This window comes from Scyliorhinus torazame, chromosome 8, assembly GCF_047496885.1.
Source record: "Scyliorhinus torazame isolate Kashiwa2021f chromosome 8, sScyTor2.1, whole genome shotgun sequence".
NCBI classification, from domain to species: domain Eukaryota; kingdom Metazoa; phylum Chordata; class Chondrichthyes; order Carcharhiniformes; family Scyliorhinidae; genus Scyliorhinus; species Scyliorhinus torazame.
The window spans coordinates 60,850,115-60,865,679 of record NC_092714.1 but is presented as its reverse complement, the minus strand read 5'-3'; the positions used below and the strand labels follow the sequence as shown (position 1 = coordinate 60,865,679).

Sequence of the window (15,565 nt, the reverse complement as noted above, 5' to 3'; positions counted from 1 at the left end):
CTCAAAAGTCTCATGACTTCAATTCAGTCCAGCACTTGGCAGGACATCTATGAATCTTTCATGATTCACTGTCAAATGTTTTCTCCTCATCTATAATGCATGGGTTTACTTTGCAATTCATTTCAATTGCTCACTCACAAAATTACCTTTTGAACAAATATTAAGATGTATATTCTACACCCATATGTAAAACAAGCCTCACTTAATCCCAATCATTTTATTTTTATTTTTATATTCATTAAGAAAGCACAACGATTTACACAAGAACCACACAATTACCTTATTTGTGCTGAATTTTTTAGCCAGTCTGCATCGTCCTCCCACTGGTGCTTTCCTCCTTGTAGAGCCAAGTGTCCTCTTGCCATTAGTGTTAGTATCCCCATTAGGAGGAAGTTTGAGCTCCGAAAATAGAACCTGGAACAGGGATTAGATTGCTGAGTCTGTGAAATTTTGAGTAGGGCAAAGTTAGCAAGTTTAGAATTGGGCTGCTTTGGGCAATGACCTTTTACACTGTCAGGCATTTTGGAAGTATAAAAGCTGCAATTCCTATGGGGCTTTTACTAAAATATTGGTGCGGTGGAATCTATTTGCGGTATTGAAATTGCCATAAAACTCATGCATAAAATCCAAATTTAAAACAAAAGAAGCCCGAGGAGTGGTGGATGGTGTGAAATATTAATATATCTATATCTTAGGGCTGTTTAGCACAGGGCTAAATCGCTGGCTTTGAAAGCAGACCAAGGCAGGCCAGCAGCACGGTTCGATTCCCGTAACAGCCTCCCCGAACAGGCGCCGGAATGTGGCGACTCGGGGCTTTTCACAGTAACTTCATTTGAAGCCTACTTGTGACAATAAGTGATTTTCATTTCATTTCATTTCTTAGATTCAAATAGGATATTGGCACACAGCACATTTATATTTGAATCCATATCAACCTGATTGACAACTTTTCAAGTGTATGGGTTATGAGATATTTCATACCCTGGCCAGTGCTCTTAATAAAACCTCTGAGCAATACAGATCGATATTGCAATCTTACCTCAGCAATATCTTCGGGGCTGGTCAGAGAGAAGCTGTGGCCTACTAGCTGGTAAGCCTGCGCCTCTATGAAAGCTAGCTTAGCCTGCATTTGGGATTTCTGGTTCTCACATTCAGCTGTACTAAAGCCTATTCCATTCATCTCCAGCAAAGCCAGGCAATACTGAGTATTCATTTCAACATTCCGAAACATATCTGCAAGAGAAAGTTACACGTTGATAAAATTTATCACCACAGTGGAGGGATTTCACAAGTGCATTTCCTAAATTAGTACAAAATTTATATTTCTGGTGCTTTTCCTGTCCCGGTGTACTGCAAGATTGGTATTGTAGATTAATGGTACATCTAAACTGCACCTTGTTGCAGGAGTTAAAATAGATAAACCAATTATTTTTAACCTTATTTGTATATTTCTCCCAGTCCTTTTTTGTATAAAAGTGTTAAATTATTATTGCTGCTGCACATGGCGATACCATCCACAGTATCAGTTTTCACACATACACGGATATACCTCACCACCACCACCTCCTCCATTGCTAATCATCAGACTGCTTTTCTAACAGTTCTGGTATGCTACTGGTGTCGTCCACTGTGAAAACTGATGCAAAGTTCCTATTCCACTCTCGGTCATTTCTTTGTTCCAACAAAGAACAAAGAACAAAGAAATGTACAGCACAGGAACAGGCCCTTCGGCCCTCCAAGCCCGTGCCGACCATGCTGCCCGACTAAACTACAATCTTCTACACTTCCTGGGTCCGTATCCCTCTATTCCCATCCTATTCATGTATTTGTCAAGATGCCCCTTAAATGTCACTATCGTCCCTGCTTCCACCACCTCCTCCGGTAGCGAGTTCCAGGCACCCACTACCCTCTGCGTAAAAAACTTGCCTCCTACATCTACTCTAAACCTTGCCCCTCTCACCTTAAACCTATGCCCCCTAGTAATTGACCCCTCTACCCTGGGGAAAAGCCTCTGACTATCCACTCTGTCTATGCCCCTCATAATTTTGTAGACCTCTATCAGGTCTCCCCTCAACCTCCTTCGTTCCAGTGAGAACAAACCGAGTTTATTCAACCGCTCCTCATAGCTAATGCCCTCCATACCAGGCAACATTCTGGTAAATCTCTTCTGCACCCTCTCTAAGGCCTCCACATCCTTCTGGTAGTGTGGCGACCAGAATTGAACACTATACTCCAAGTGTGGCCTAACTAAGGTTCTATACAGCTGCAACATGACTTGCCAATTCTTATACTCAATGCCCCGGCCAATGAAGGCAAGCATGCCGTATGCCTTCTTGACTACCTTTTCCACCTGTGTTGCCCCTTTCAATGACCTGTGGACCTGTACTCCTAGATCTCTTTGACTTTCAATACTCTTGAGGGTTCTACCATTCACCGTATATTCCCTACCTGCATTAGACCTTCCAAAATGCATTACCTCACATTTGTCCGGATTAAACTCCATCTGCCATCTCTCCGCCCAAGTCTCCAAACAATCTAAATCCTGCTGTATCCTCCGACAGTCCTCATCGCTATCCGCAATTCCACCAACCTTTGTGTCGTCTGCAAACTTACTAATCAGACCAGTTACATTTTCCTCCAAATCATTTATATATACTACAAAGAGCAAAGGTCCCAGCACTGATCCCTGTGGAACACCACTGGTCACAGCCCTCCAATTAGAAAAGCATCCTTCCATTGCTACTCTCTGCCTTCTATGGCCTAGCCAGTTCTGTATCCACCTTGCCAGCTCACCCCTGATCCCGTGTGACTTCACCTTTTGTACTAGTCTACCATGAGGGACCTTGTCAAAGGCCTTACTGAAGTCCATATAGACAACATCCACTGCCCTACCTGCATCAATCATCTTAGTGACCTCCTCGAAAAACTCTATCAAGTTAGTGAGACACGACCTCCCCTTCGCAAAACCGTGCTGCCTCTCACTAATACGTCCATTTGCTTCCAAATGGGAGTAGATCCTGTCTCGAAGAATTCTCTCCAGTACTTTCCCTACCACTGAAGTAAGGCTCACCGGCCTGTAGTTCCCGGGATTATCCTTGCTACCCTTCTTAAACAGCGGAACAACATTGGCTATTCTCCAGTCCTCCGGGACATCCCCTGAAGACAGCGAGGATCCAAAGATTTCTGTCAAGGCCTCAGCAATTTCCTCTCCAGCCTCCTTCAGTATTCTGGGGTAGATCCCATCAGGCCCTGGGGACTTATCTACCTTAATATTTTTTAAGACACCCAACACCTCTTCTTTTTGGATCTCAATGTGACCCAGGCTATCTACACACCCTTCTCCAGACTCAACATCTACCAATTTCTTCTCTTTGGTGAATACTGATGCAAAGTATTCATTTAGTACCTCGCCCATTTCCTCTGGCTCCACACATAGATTCCCTTGCCTATCCTTCAGTGGGCCAACCCTTTCCCTGGCTACCCTCTTGCTTTTTATGGTCGTGTAAAAAGCCTTGGGATTTTCCTTAACCCTATTTGCCAATGACTTTTCGTGACCCCTTCTAGCCCTCCTGACTCCTTGCTTAAGTTCCTTCCTACTTTCCTTATATTCCACGCAGGCTTCGTCTGTTCCCAGCCTTTTAGCTCTGATAAATGCCTCCTTTTTCTTTTTGACGAGGCCTACAATATCTCTCGTCATCCAAGGTTCCCGAAAATTGCCGTATTTATCCTTCTTCCTCACAGGAACATGCCGGTCCTGAATTCCTTTCAACTGCCACTTGAAAGCCTCCCACATGTCAGATGTTGATTTGCCCTCAAACATCCGCCCCCAATCTATGTTCTTCAGTTCCCGCCTAATATTGTTATAATTAGCCTTCCCCCAATTTAGCACATTCATCCTAGGACCACTCTTATCCTTGTCCACCAGTACTTTAAAATTTACTGAATTGTGGTCACTGTTACCGAAATGCTCCCCTACTGAAACATCTACCACCTGGCCGGGCTCATTCCCCAATACCAGGTCCAGTACCGCCCCTTCCCTAGTTGGACTGTCTACATATTGTTTTAAGAAGCCCTCCTGGATGCTCCTTACAAACTCCGCCCCGTCTAAGCCCCTGGCACTAAGTGAGTCCCAGTCAATATTGGGGAAGTTGAAGTCTCCCATCACCACAACCCTGTTGTTTTTACTCTTTTCCAAAATCTGTCTACCTATCTGCTCCTCTATCTCCCGCTGGCTGTTGGGAGGCCTGTAGTAAACCCCCAACATTGTGACTGCACCCTTCTTATTCCTGATCTCTACCCATATAGCCTCACTGCCCTCTGAGGTGTCCTCTCGCAGTACAGCTGTGATATTCTCCCGAACCAGTAGCGCAACTCCGCCTCCCCTTTTACATCCCCCTCTATCCCGCCTGAAACATCTAAATCCTGGAACGTTTAGCTGCCAATCCTGCCCTTCCCTCAACCAGGTCTCTGTAATGGCAACAATATCATAGTTCCAAGTACTAATCCAAGCTCTAAGTTCATCTGCCTTACCCGTAATACTTCTTGCATTAAAACATACGCACTTCAGGCCACCAGACCTGCTGTGTTCAGCAACTTCTCCCTGTCTGCTCTGCCTCAGAGCCACACTGTCCCTATTCCCTAGTTCTCCCTCAATGCTCTCACCTTCTGACCTATTGCTCCCGTGCCCACGCCCCTGCCATACTAGTTTAAACCCTCCCGTGTGACACTAGCAAACTTCGCGGCCAGGATATTTATGCCTCTCCGGTTTAGATGCAACCCGTCCTTCTTATACAGGTCACACCTGCCCCGGAAGAGCTCCCAGTGGTCCAGATAATGGAAACCCTCCCTCCTACACCAGCTGTTTAGCCACGTATTTAGCTGCTCTATCTTCCTATTTCTAGCCTCACTGGCACGTGGCACAGGGAGTAATCCCGAGATTACAACCCTCGAGGTCCTGTCTTTTAACTTTCTGCCTAGCTCCCTGAACTCCTGCTGCAGGACCTCATGCCCCTTCCTGCCTATGTCGTTAGTACCAACATGTACAACGACCTCTGCCTGTTTGCCCTCCCCCTTCAGGATGCCCGCTACCCGTTCGGAGACATCCTGGACCCTGGCACCAGGGAGGCAACATACCATTCTGGAGTCTCTTTCACGTCCACAGAAGCGCCTATCTGTGCCCCTGACTATAGAGTCCCCTATTACTATTACTCTTCTGCGCTTTGACCCTCCCTTCTGAACATCAGAGCCAGCCGTGGTGCCACTGCTCTGGCTGCTGCTGTTTTCCCCTGATAGGCTATCCCCCCCGACAGTATCCAAAGGGGTATATCTGTTCGAGAGGGGGACAACCACAGGGGATTCCTGCACTGACTGCCTGCCCTTTCTGGTGGTCACCCATTTCCCTGCCTGCACCTTGGGTGTGACCACATCTACATAACTGCGATCTATGACGCTTTCCGCCACCTGCATGCTCCTAAGTGCATCCAATTGCTGCTCCAACCGAACCATGCGGTCTGTGAGGAGCTCCAGTTGGGTGCACTTGCTGCAGATGAAGCCATCCGGGACGCTGGAAGCCTCCCGGACCTGCCACATCTCACAGTCAGAGCACAGCACCCCTCTAACTGACATTGCGTCAATTAATGAAAATTTAAATTTTTTAAATTTTTTTTTTTGAATATTTTTTTTTTTTTTTAAATTTCAAAGTTACTGTTGACTACTTTTACTACTTCTCCAGTCTCATTTTCAATGTCCATTCTTGCCTCCCTCTTACCTTTCATATATCGAAAAAAACTCTTGCAATCTTTTTATATTACTAGCTAGCTTACACTCATGTTTCATCGTATCCCCCCCCTTATTGCTTTTGTCCTCTGCTTCCCAATCCTCTGGTTTTGCACTAATCCTTGTCACATTGTAATGCTTTTTCCTTTCCTTTACAAAGGTTCAGCATAACTTGACTACTTCTGTTCTCAATACCTCTATTTATGAAGCTCATGATATTACGTATGCTTTGTTAACCACTTTCTCAATATGACATGCCACCTTCAAAGATCTATGCACACAAATCCCCAGTCTCTCTGGCCCTGCACACTTTTCAGAGTTGTGCAATTATGTTTATATTGCCTCTCCTTTGCCAAAATGCAATTCCTTACATTTCATATTAAATTTCATCTGCCATTTGATTGCCTTATTCACACCTCTGATCTGTTAGTCCTTCTTTAATGAATATCTCCATTAACTGCCATCGATTGTAATTGCACCCGAACTTGAATGAATCAGCACTGACATTTTAAAACAAAATTTAAGTCTAATATGCCCAAAAGACACTATTAAACTATTCAATCTATATTTCTCAAGACAAAACCTAAGTCTGCCTTATATTACAGGATCTCCATTATACCTTGCAGATTTTCTTTCTTAAGCAGCAAATTAAGTTGATCCATTATATCGTAGACCAACACTGACTCTATGGAGGCTCTGTTACGGCCCGAGATATTTGTGTTGGCACCCAACCCAAGACTCTGGACACCATGGCTGCTGCTCACTCCTTCCAGTAATGGAAGCTGCTGGGGGAGAAAATTGGTCACCATATTATGAAGTGTTCTCTCTTTGGAGCCAGGGTCCAGGAGCCAACATGCCACCTAGAAGAGAAAACAAACATTTACTGTAGTTTAGTTCTTTCTTAAGTGATAATTCAGAGGTGGTGGAGAAGTTCACTCCTTTCCAACAGACTCAGAATTCTAGCAAATATGAATTATAACCTTTGGATCTTCATAAATGCCTTCCATGGAGATGTTGCAAGCCTCAAGGAGAGTTTTGTAGTGTTGCTTGAAGTCATAGATAACAATAGAGTGCTGTACACCCTGCTGTAAACATGAACGAACATGAAGAAGCCTTTCTTTCACAGACAGCTCAGGGTCTAAAGGTGGAGGGGCCAAGCTGTGGCTTAAATCTCCTAAAAAAAAACATTTAAATATATATACACAAGTGTAAATGTGGTATCAGTTTAAGTAGTTCATGATTTTTTTTTTTTTGAATAGGATGGTGTGCAACAACAGCAAATGGCATTATAGAGAGCCTTAAACATAGAAAAATGAGCCAAACTACATTTGACTGCAATAGCAGCTTCAATATATTACAAGGCTTATTTATGTATACAGGCAATTGAAAACAAAACAGCAAAATAAATTATTTTTACTACTGGGATCTAATCCTGACTGTATTGATTGTTAGGAAAGAAAGTAGTTTTAACAAATCAATTCAGATTTTCCAGTCTAATTTAGGTTCAGTCAAGGTATTATTGAAGCCATTTTCTTACCAGTAATTTCCTGAGTCTCTTGCAAGGAGATGTAATAAGCATCCTTCCCTCCCCAGGACACACACAAACCTATCACGACAAGGTCTTTGTGACTGCTCACTTCAAACCCATTTGTCTTGGCCTGAATCTTTACAGAGGTCTGGGCTAGAAAATAAGTAAAGGCATTAAAATAAATATCAAATTCTCTATTAAACATCGAGCAATAATTAATTCCTTTCCAGTCTACAAGTGTACGTAATGTTCAAATGCAAATATGAATGCTGGATGCTAATTTATTCACCAAAATAGTGATCAACAGCACCAAGTCTCTCTTCTCTAAGGAACTGGCATTGGGGACAGTCTGGAGAAGGTTCACTAGGTTTATCCTGGATATGGAGGAGAGGTTAGGTAGTTTGGGCCTGTACTTTTAGAAGAATGAGAGGCGACCTTATTGACACATATAGGATTCTGAGGAGATCTTGACAGGGTAGATGCTGAGAGGTAGTTTCCTTTTATGGGAGAGTCTAGGACCAGAGGGCATAATCTCAAAGTAAAGGTCACCCTTTAAGACAGAGATGAGGAGCAATTTCTTTTCTGAGGGTTGTGAATCTGTGGTTTCTTTACCACAGAAGGCTGTTGAGGCTGGGTCGTTAAGTATGTTCAAGGCTGAGATACACAGATTTTTAATCAATAAAGGAATCAAGGATTATGGGGGTAATGCTTGAAAGTGGCGTTGTGGATTATTACATCAGATAGTCATGATCTCATTGAATGGCGGAGTGGATGAGATGGGCCGAATGGTCTACGTCTGCTCCTCCGACTTATGGTCTTTGTTTGCTGCATAGTAAAGTCCCAACCAATTTGATTTGCTGCATGGACATCATCTTACGGAGATGGAAGGATACTGACGATACTAAAACTACGATTGTTTCAGAGATGAACTAAAGGTGGCATTTCCAAAACAAAAAGGGATTTTTACAATATTTTAGAATTATCTTTGAAAATTGGAACCCAACCTCTGCCCCACTAACCAAAATGAACCTGGTCAATCTCATTCCAACTTCCAATGGGCCTGGAACCACAACAGAAAGATAAGGATAAGGTGCCCGACTGAGGTAGATTAAAGGTATTCGCCAGGATTAGGAAACAGGGTTAAAATTACTTTCCTTTCATTTAGAGAAATTTGCTTTCCCTCACAAGGCAGCATAACAATGGCTGGGAAATTTGGGTCCAGGCAATGGCTGTGCAGAAACTCCATTTAACATTTATGATGAAATAAATTTGTAGAATTAGTCAGTAGATAAGCATATCGGGCACGATTTAAAGGGACAGAAATGGAATCCCGTTTTTCTTGGTGCCTGTAGCACTAAGACTCCACTATATAGCAGCACTTTGCCTTGTTTTTGGCCTCGGTGGGGAATGCTCCGTCGAAGCTGCACTTACATCTGACAAGCTCAGCTCTCTTAACGGGGTCCTCGAACCCCCCCCTTTAGGGGCAAGACACCCCAGGGCCCAACTCCTGGCACGGGCAACCTGACACCTGGGCAAAGCAAACCAGGCACTCTGGCAGTGCCCCTGCTGGCCTTGCAATGTCAAGGTGGCACTGCCATGGTGTCAGGCTGGCTGTGCCAAGGTGCCAGGGTGCCAGTGCGAGTGCGCCACCCTACCCAGAGTCCGACCACCTGGGGGTCTCCAATGGCCTATGAAACCCCCCGCAGGTGCCATCAGGCCTGCTACACACCTGTGGAAACCTATGCTAAACGGCAACCTGGCGACTTCTCCCAAGAGCGGCCTTAGTTCCCAGACCCCAGGAGAATACAGCGCAGATATATTTAATGAGCCTAATGGCTCACTTAAATATGCTAATTTGGATCGCCTCCATTAAACCTCACGAGATTCAATGGCCTCGATACGTCACCAATTCGGGCGTGATAAGGTCATTAAATTGCACCCATCATGTGGAATGTGACCAAGGTATCCTCTAGACAGTCTGTTACTGCACAGGCTGCTACATTTCTTTGAGAAATAAACATCTATTACGCACCTTGTTTAAACCTTCCACCTATCTCGGAGCTGGGTGATAGAATACGTGCCTTTTTCTCACAGGCAGCTGCTAGTGCAAACCTTTGTTTTGTTTTCCACTCAGTTATAAATGTCTGGAACAGGGCTCGGCTACTCGCCACGTCAATAATGGTAAATATTTCTGCACTGCAGGAGCCAGAAAATGGGGATACATTTTCTTGAGAAAGTTGAAGCGAAAAGCCTTCTCCTATGAAAGAACCTTCTGCATCACCATTATTGTTCATCACAGGGCTACAATCAACATGATGTATTGGGGGATTTTCTACTTTTCCTCCCCCAAAAACAGGATCATGAGATGAGCAAACAGGGGCTGTTGATGGCAAAGATTGCTTCTTGCATTTTTCAGCTGTTGCTGCTGTCAATGCTATTTTCATTCTCGGAGTGACAGGTTCACTGGGAGGTGTTGGAGGAACTTCATTCCGACTGTCTGGCCTGGACTTGGGAAGCTTTTCCATTTCACAAGCCGATGACTGGTTACTTGCATCTGTTTTGTTGCTTTGATTCCGTGACACCTCATGAGGGGGTCTCTCAGTTTGACCCAACACTGGTACATGCTCTGGCTTTGGAGTGTCAGAAGTTCTTGTTGTAAGGTTCTGAAAGCGGTTTGTTTCTGTGAATCTCCTTGAACAGGGGTCCTTTTCCTGGTCATTGATTTGTTTGTTTCTACTTGGACATTTCTGACCCAAAGGAGCTGGCAATTGGATTAGTATCTCTTTGATCCCTGGACTTAGATCAAGTGAAGTGTCTGACCACATCCATTTCCCATTATCTGCCACCTCATTTTCCACTAAACAGTCAGGTAACCCTTTAATTAACATGCCTTGATTTGGGTTGCTACTATTTATCTGACTATTCAAGTACTCCTGTTCTTGTAATCTTAAGCAATCAGCAATATTGCCATTTTGGTAGGAATCTTTGAAATCAGAGAGATTGAAGGACAAGTCATTCCAATGCAAACATGCTTCAGAAGCTTCGGCAATAGTTTTTTGTTGGTCACTTTGATTCTGCATTCCACCTTCTGCTACACGACAACAGGAAGGCTGGCCTTCAGTGATCATATCTGCTTTAGGTAAGGGCTGCTGGCCAGGCGGGAAACCCTGTGTATACATGTCATCACTGGAGGAAATTTCTGTGAAACTATCAAATAAACTATCACTCATGTTCAGGGTCATCTCATGGTCAGCATTGGAATGACCACAGAGCTCTTGTTCTCCGTGACTGGAACTTGAATTATTCAATACTCTATTCAATTTCTGAACTGAAACAGCTGGAATGCTTTCTTCAATAGAGGCTGGTGTCTTGTAATCTAACAAGCTCTCTAGCTGGGTATCAGTTAAAGAAAAATCACTGGCTTTCAGCAAAGGCAGACTTGTTTCAGAAGTTGGAGCTGGAAGACTATTTGTAGGAGACCTTATTATGGATTTCATTAATTTGGAAGACTCTCTTTCTCCAGAGCTCTGCTTCTGACCATCAGTGAAACTACAATGTGCTAATTGCAGACCTTCCTCTCTTAAAGCAGGCTTATTTCGCAATGCCTCATTTCCATTTGATGTATTACTGCCAAATTGCTTTGTACTTTTTTCAACATTAACTAAGCCCTCACCATTTTCTGACCTGGATTGGACTTCCACTGACAACTTAGTGCTTTCAGTTTCTTGCTGATCTTCACAAGTGGACAATACTACGCCGGCAGCAGCAGCATGCTCTATGATCTTTTCAATTTGTGAATCCAACTGAAAGCTTTCATCAAACTCTCTTGAGGCAGAACATATCTCAGAAGACTTGCACTCAACAACATTTGGGCTGAGTATGTTATTCTCCTTGCTAACTATTCCTGGATGTCGGAGTTCTTTATGATTTAGGTTATTATTAGCACCGTTGTCATACTGAATTTGGTGCAAAGTTTGAGCTGGACTTTCTGCAACACTCTTGTCCTTTTTAGTTTCCGCACCACTTTTTACCTCCTTAGTTACCGGAAAGGAATTATTTGCATTGATAATATGTTCTGCAACTTGTATTTCATTCAGAAAATGTTTCCCAACTTTTGACTGATTAAAACATTCCATGGTCGTCTTACAATGCCCATCAACTGGGAGACAAATATTTCCCCCAGGAAAATCATTTGATGGTTGCTGGTTAGCAGTTTCCCTTTTGCAGCTGGGATCCACACTTACTGCATTCTTGCCAGAATTAACTTCAAACTTGGTGGCAATAAGGACCAATGAGCTAGCAACTTCCGGAACATGGAGGCTATTCCCGGCTGCCTCTGAATTTGGATTTATGAATGCCGCATTAGCAGGTTTCAGACTGCTCCCAGACACAGCAGTAGCCGGAGCGGACTCCTGTTGTACCACAGTCAGCATCTGGTCAGGGTTCCATTCAATTCCCATCGAAGCCAGATCTTGTTGAAGATGATTCTTGGCCTCTTCCACAATCAGAACAGCAGCGTCTCTCTCCGTTAGTCCTTTCCTTCCACTCACCCAGATACATCGTGTCTTTCTACGCTCTTGAGCCTCACATTCACTCTCATCAACTGCTCTCCTAGAACTGATGTAAAAGAGAAAGCATTTATTGAACAAGGTCGGAGCTTAAAAGTTTTTTGTACAAGTGTTAATGAGCACAAGCTTTGAAGCGAACAGAATAATGGAACTTTACAGCCCAGAACAAAGTAATTTCCTAAGAGTTAACCACTTAGTCCAATTCGTTCGTGCTTTTTCCTTTTACATTTATTGATGCATCTTTTAAACACCATGTAACTTCAGTTTCCAACACTTTTTCAGGCAAGACATTCCACATTCTAAGGATCTTCTGCTTAAAAAATATTCTCTTTACCTCTCCCTTTGCACGTTGAGCATCTCTGCTATACCTGCTCCATTGCCTGGACTTCCTTCCGAAAATAGAGCCCCCGGTATTAAACACAATGGCCTCGCATATCCTGGGAGCTGCGCCATTGCAATGGTGCATCGCTATAGAGACCCCGTGGCAGTGTGCCCCTTTAAAGGGTGAGTTCTCGGAGGATCAATCGGGCCGGAGCGGGAGATCCTGGGGCTGAGCACGGGTTTTACTGATAATTTGGAGTTTGGAATAGTGAGTACGGTATCCTTCATCTCACTCTCTGTAAATAGTTACTTGCCTTAATAAACCGTTTATTTGTTAATCTACTTGGTTGTCGCCAGTCTCAAGATACTACATTTGGCAATGAAGGTCATTTGGTATGCCTTCAGAAATCAGGAGAACAAACCTCATGGTGAACCCTTTCCTTTGAAGCAAACTTGTTCAGCAGTCTGTCAGTGTTAAAATGTCCTTGTTTTGGGAAACTTCAGCCACTCAATCCTAACACAGAACAGTGAGTGCGATATGTTGAATGCCTGCGCTTCTTTAAGGCCAATGAAATTTAGGGGGGGGGGGGGGGGAAAGCAGGCAATACTGCAAATATTGAAAGAATTTGGAACCTTCTCGGGCTACAAACCTAACCTGGGCAAAAGCGAGACATTCCCAGTGAACCCAAAAGGGGGAGGGACAGAGCTGAAGGGGCTCCCGTTCAAAACGGCCCAGAACAGATTCCGTTACCTGGGGATCCAAATAGCCAGAGACTGGACGCAGATCCACAAGTGGAACCTGACCAACCTGGTGGAGGAAGAAAAGACTTTCAACGGTAGGTCTCACTCCCACTCTCCCTGGCGGGAAGAGTGCAGACGATCAAGATGAACGTACTGCCAAGGTTCCTCTTCCTGTTTAGATCCATCCCGATCTTCATCCCCAAAGCCTTTTTCCAAAACATAGACAGTCTAATCATGGAGTTTGTGTGGGGCAATAAGATCCCGAGAATTCCCAAACCGACACTGCAAAGAGGAAAAGTCAGAGGGGGCCTGGCTCTACCGAACCTACAATACTACCACTGGGCAGCAACGGCAGAAAATGTGAGGGGATGGGTACAAGAACCCGACACAGATTGGGTACAAATGGAGGAGGCATCCTGTAAAGGGACGACCCTCCGGGCCCTGGCTACAACAGCATTCCCATCCTCCTCAACAAGGTACACAACGAGCCCAGTTGTAGCGGCCATGCTGAGAACGTGGACCCAGTTGTGACAGCACTTCAGGATAACCAAAATGTCCCCTATGGCCCCCATCTGCGGCAATCACAGATTCCCCCAGCCATGCTAGATACCACCTTCAAAAGATGGAGGCGGGACGGGGGCACACTGACGGTCGGGGACCTCTACGTAGGGCGCAGACTGGCGACACTGGACGAACTGACGAGGAAGTGGAAACTAGCAAAAGGACAGGAATTGAATCAACTTCAAATAAAGCACTTCCTCCGCAAAGAGACAGTGGGGTACCCTGGGGCCCCAGAAAGCACACTACTAGAGGACCTGATAGGCACAAGCAGCGAGAAGAGGGGGCTATCTGAGAAAATATACGGACAGCTACTGGACAGAGCCCGAACACCACTGGACGGGACCAGACAAAAATGGGAGGACGAACTGGGGACAGAAATCGGATGGGGACTGTGGAGCGAAGCACTGAGCAGGGTGAACTCCACCTCCTCCTGTGCAAGGCTCAGCCTAATGCAGCTCAAAGTGGTGCACAGAGCGCACCTGACCAGAACCCGAATGAGCAGGTTCTTCCCGGAGGTGGAGGACAAATGTGAACGGTGCCAGAGGGGCCCGGCCAACCACACCCACACGTTTTGGGCTTGTCCCAAACTTGCTGGGTTCTGACAGCCTTCTCCGAGGCACTGTCCAAAGTTGTGGGGTGAGGGTAACGCCATGCCCAATAGTGGCAATTTTCAGGGTATCGGAACAGCCAGAGTTACACATGGGGAAGGGAGGTAATGCCCTCACTTTCACTTCCCTAATCGCACGCCGGAGAATCCTGCTTGGCTGGCGATCGGCAGCACTACCCAAAGCTGCAGACTGGCTCGCTGACCTCTCGGAATTTCTCCACCTGGAGAAGATTAAGTACGCCATCCGAGGGTCAGAGGAAGGCTTCCTGGATACTTGGGGGCAGTTTGTCGGCCTGTTCCAAAACCTGTTTGAGGCCAGCAACGAGGAGTAAGCCAGGGAAAGAAAAAAGATGAAGCACCAAAGGACTGCGCAACCTGGGGGAGGGGGGAATAATCTGATTAACAACCTTCGGGGCTCAAACCTATAACATGGTTAAGGGTTTGACTCCTCCAAATGCCCCTGACTCCAAAACTCTTGAGGAGTTTGTGAAGTGAGTCAAGGGAGATGATCACCCAAATCCTCAGTGATAATGCAATGATACAAATTTAATTCGACAACAAGGGCCACGGGGGAGACGATAGTGGCGTTCGTGGCATACCTAAAACAAACGGTTGAGCATTGAGAGTTCGAGACTACATTCAACGACATGTTTTTTTTTTATTTTTTTATTTTTTTTTTTATAAATGTTTTATTGAAAATTTTTTCCCAAACAACAATTTTTCCCCTCTTACAAAGCAAACGCAACAATAACAATACAGAAATTTTAAACAATACACAAGTAACAAAACCCCTTTATCTTTGACCTAAACTAAACCCCCCCTCTCCCCCCCCCCCCCCCCCCTCCCCCTGGGTTGCTGCTGCTGGTCATCTGTCTTCCCTCTAACGTTCCCCTAGGTAGTCGAGAAATGGCTGCCACCGCCTGGTGAACCCTTGAGCCGATCCTCTCAGGGCAAACTTTATCTGCTCCAGTTTAATGAACCCCGCCATATCATTTACCCAGGCCTCCAGTCCGGGGGGTTTCGCCTCCTTCCACATGAGTAGGATCCTGCGCCGGGCTACTAGGGACGCAAAGGCCACAACGTCGGCCTCTTTCGCCTCCTGCACTCCCGGCTCTTCCGCAACTCCAAATAGAGCTAACCCCCAGCCTGGTTTGACCCGGGCCTTCACCACCCGCGAAATCACTCCCGTCACTCCCTTCCAATACCCTTCCAGTGCCGGGCATGCCCAAAACATATGTGCGTGGTTTGCCGGGCTCCCGCCACACCTCCCACATTTGTCCTCCACTCCAAAGAACCTGCTCAATCTTGCTCCCGTTATGTGTGCTCTATGTAGCACCTTAAATTGAATCAGGCTAAGCCTGGCGCATGAGGAAGAGGAATTTACCCTGCTTAGGGCATCAGCCCACATACCCTCCTCTATCTCCTCCCCTAGTTCTTCTTCCCACTTTCCTTTTAGTTCGCCCA

The 15,565-nt window shown here is 45.3% G+C and overlaps 1 protein-coding gene across 3 annotated transcripts in view; it reads right to left on the bottom strand.

The window, feature by feature from the left end:
• Positions 1-15,565, bottom strand: part of polq (polymerase (DNA directed), theta) — a 144,080-nt gene that overhangs the window by 43,786 nt on the left and 84,729 nt on the right. For all 3 annotated transcript variants that reach the window (XR_011948657.1, XM_072513705.1, XM_072513706.1), the window contains exons 18-23: positions 9,336-11,920; positions 7,313-7,456; positions 6,756-6,949; positions 6,395-6,635; positions 1,040-1,233; positions 280-414 (exon numbers count right to left, since the gene is read on the bottom strand). Coding sequence is in view for 2 of the 3 variants with exons in the window: in XM_072513705.1 (XP_072369806.1) it covers positions 280-414; positions 1,040-1,233; positions 6,395-6,635; positions 6,756-6,949; positions 7,313-7,456; positions 9,336-11,920 (3,493 nt within the window). In the remaining variant the exon portion in view is untranslated. The remainder of the gene's footprint in view (positions 1-279; positions 415-1,039; positions 1,234-6,394; positions 6,636-6,755; positions 6,950-7,312; positions 7,457-9,335; positions 11,921-15,565) is intronic.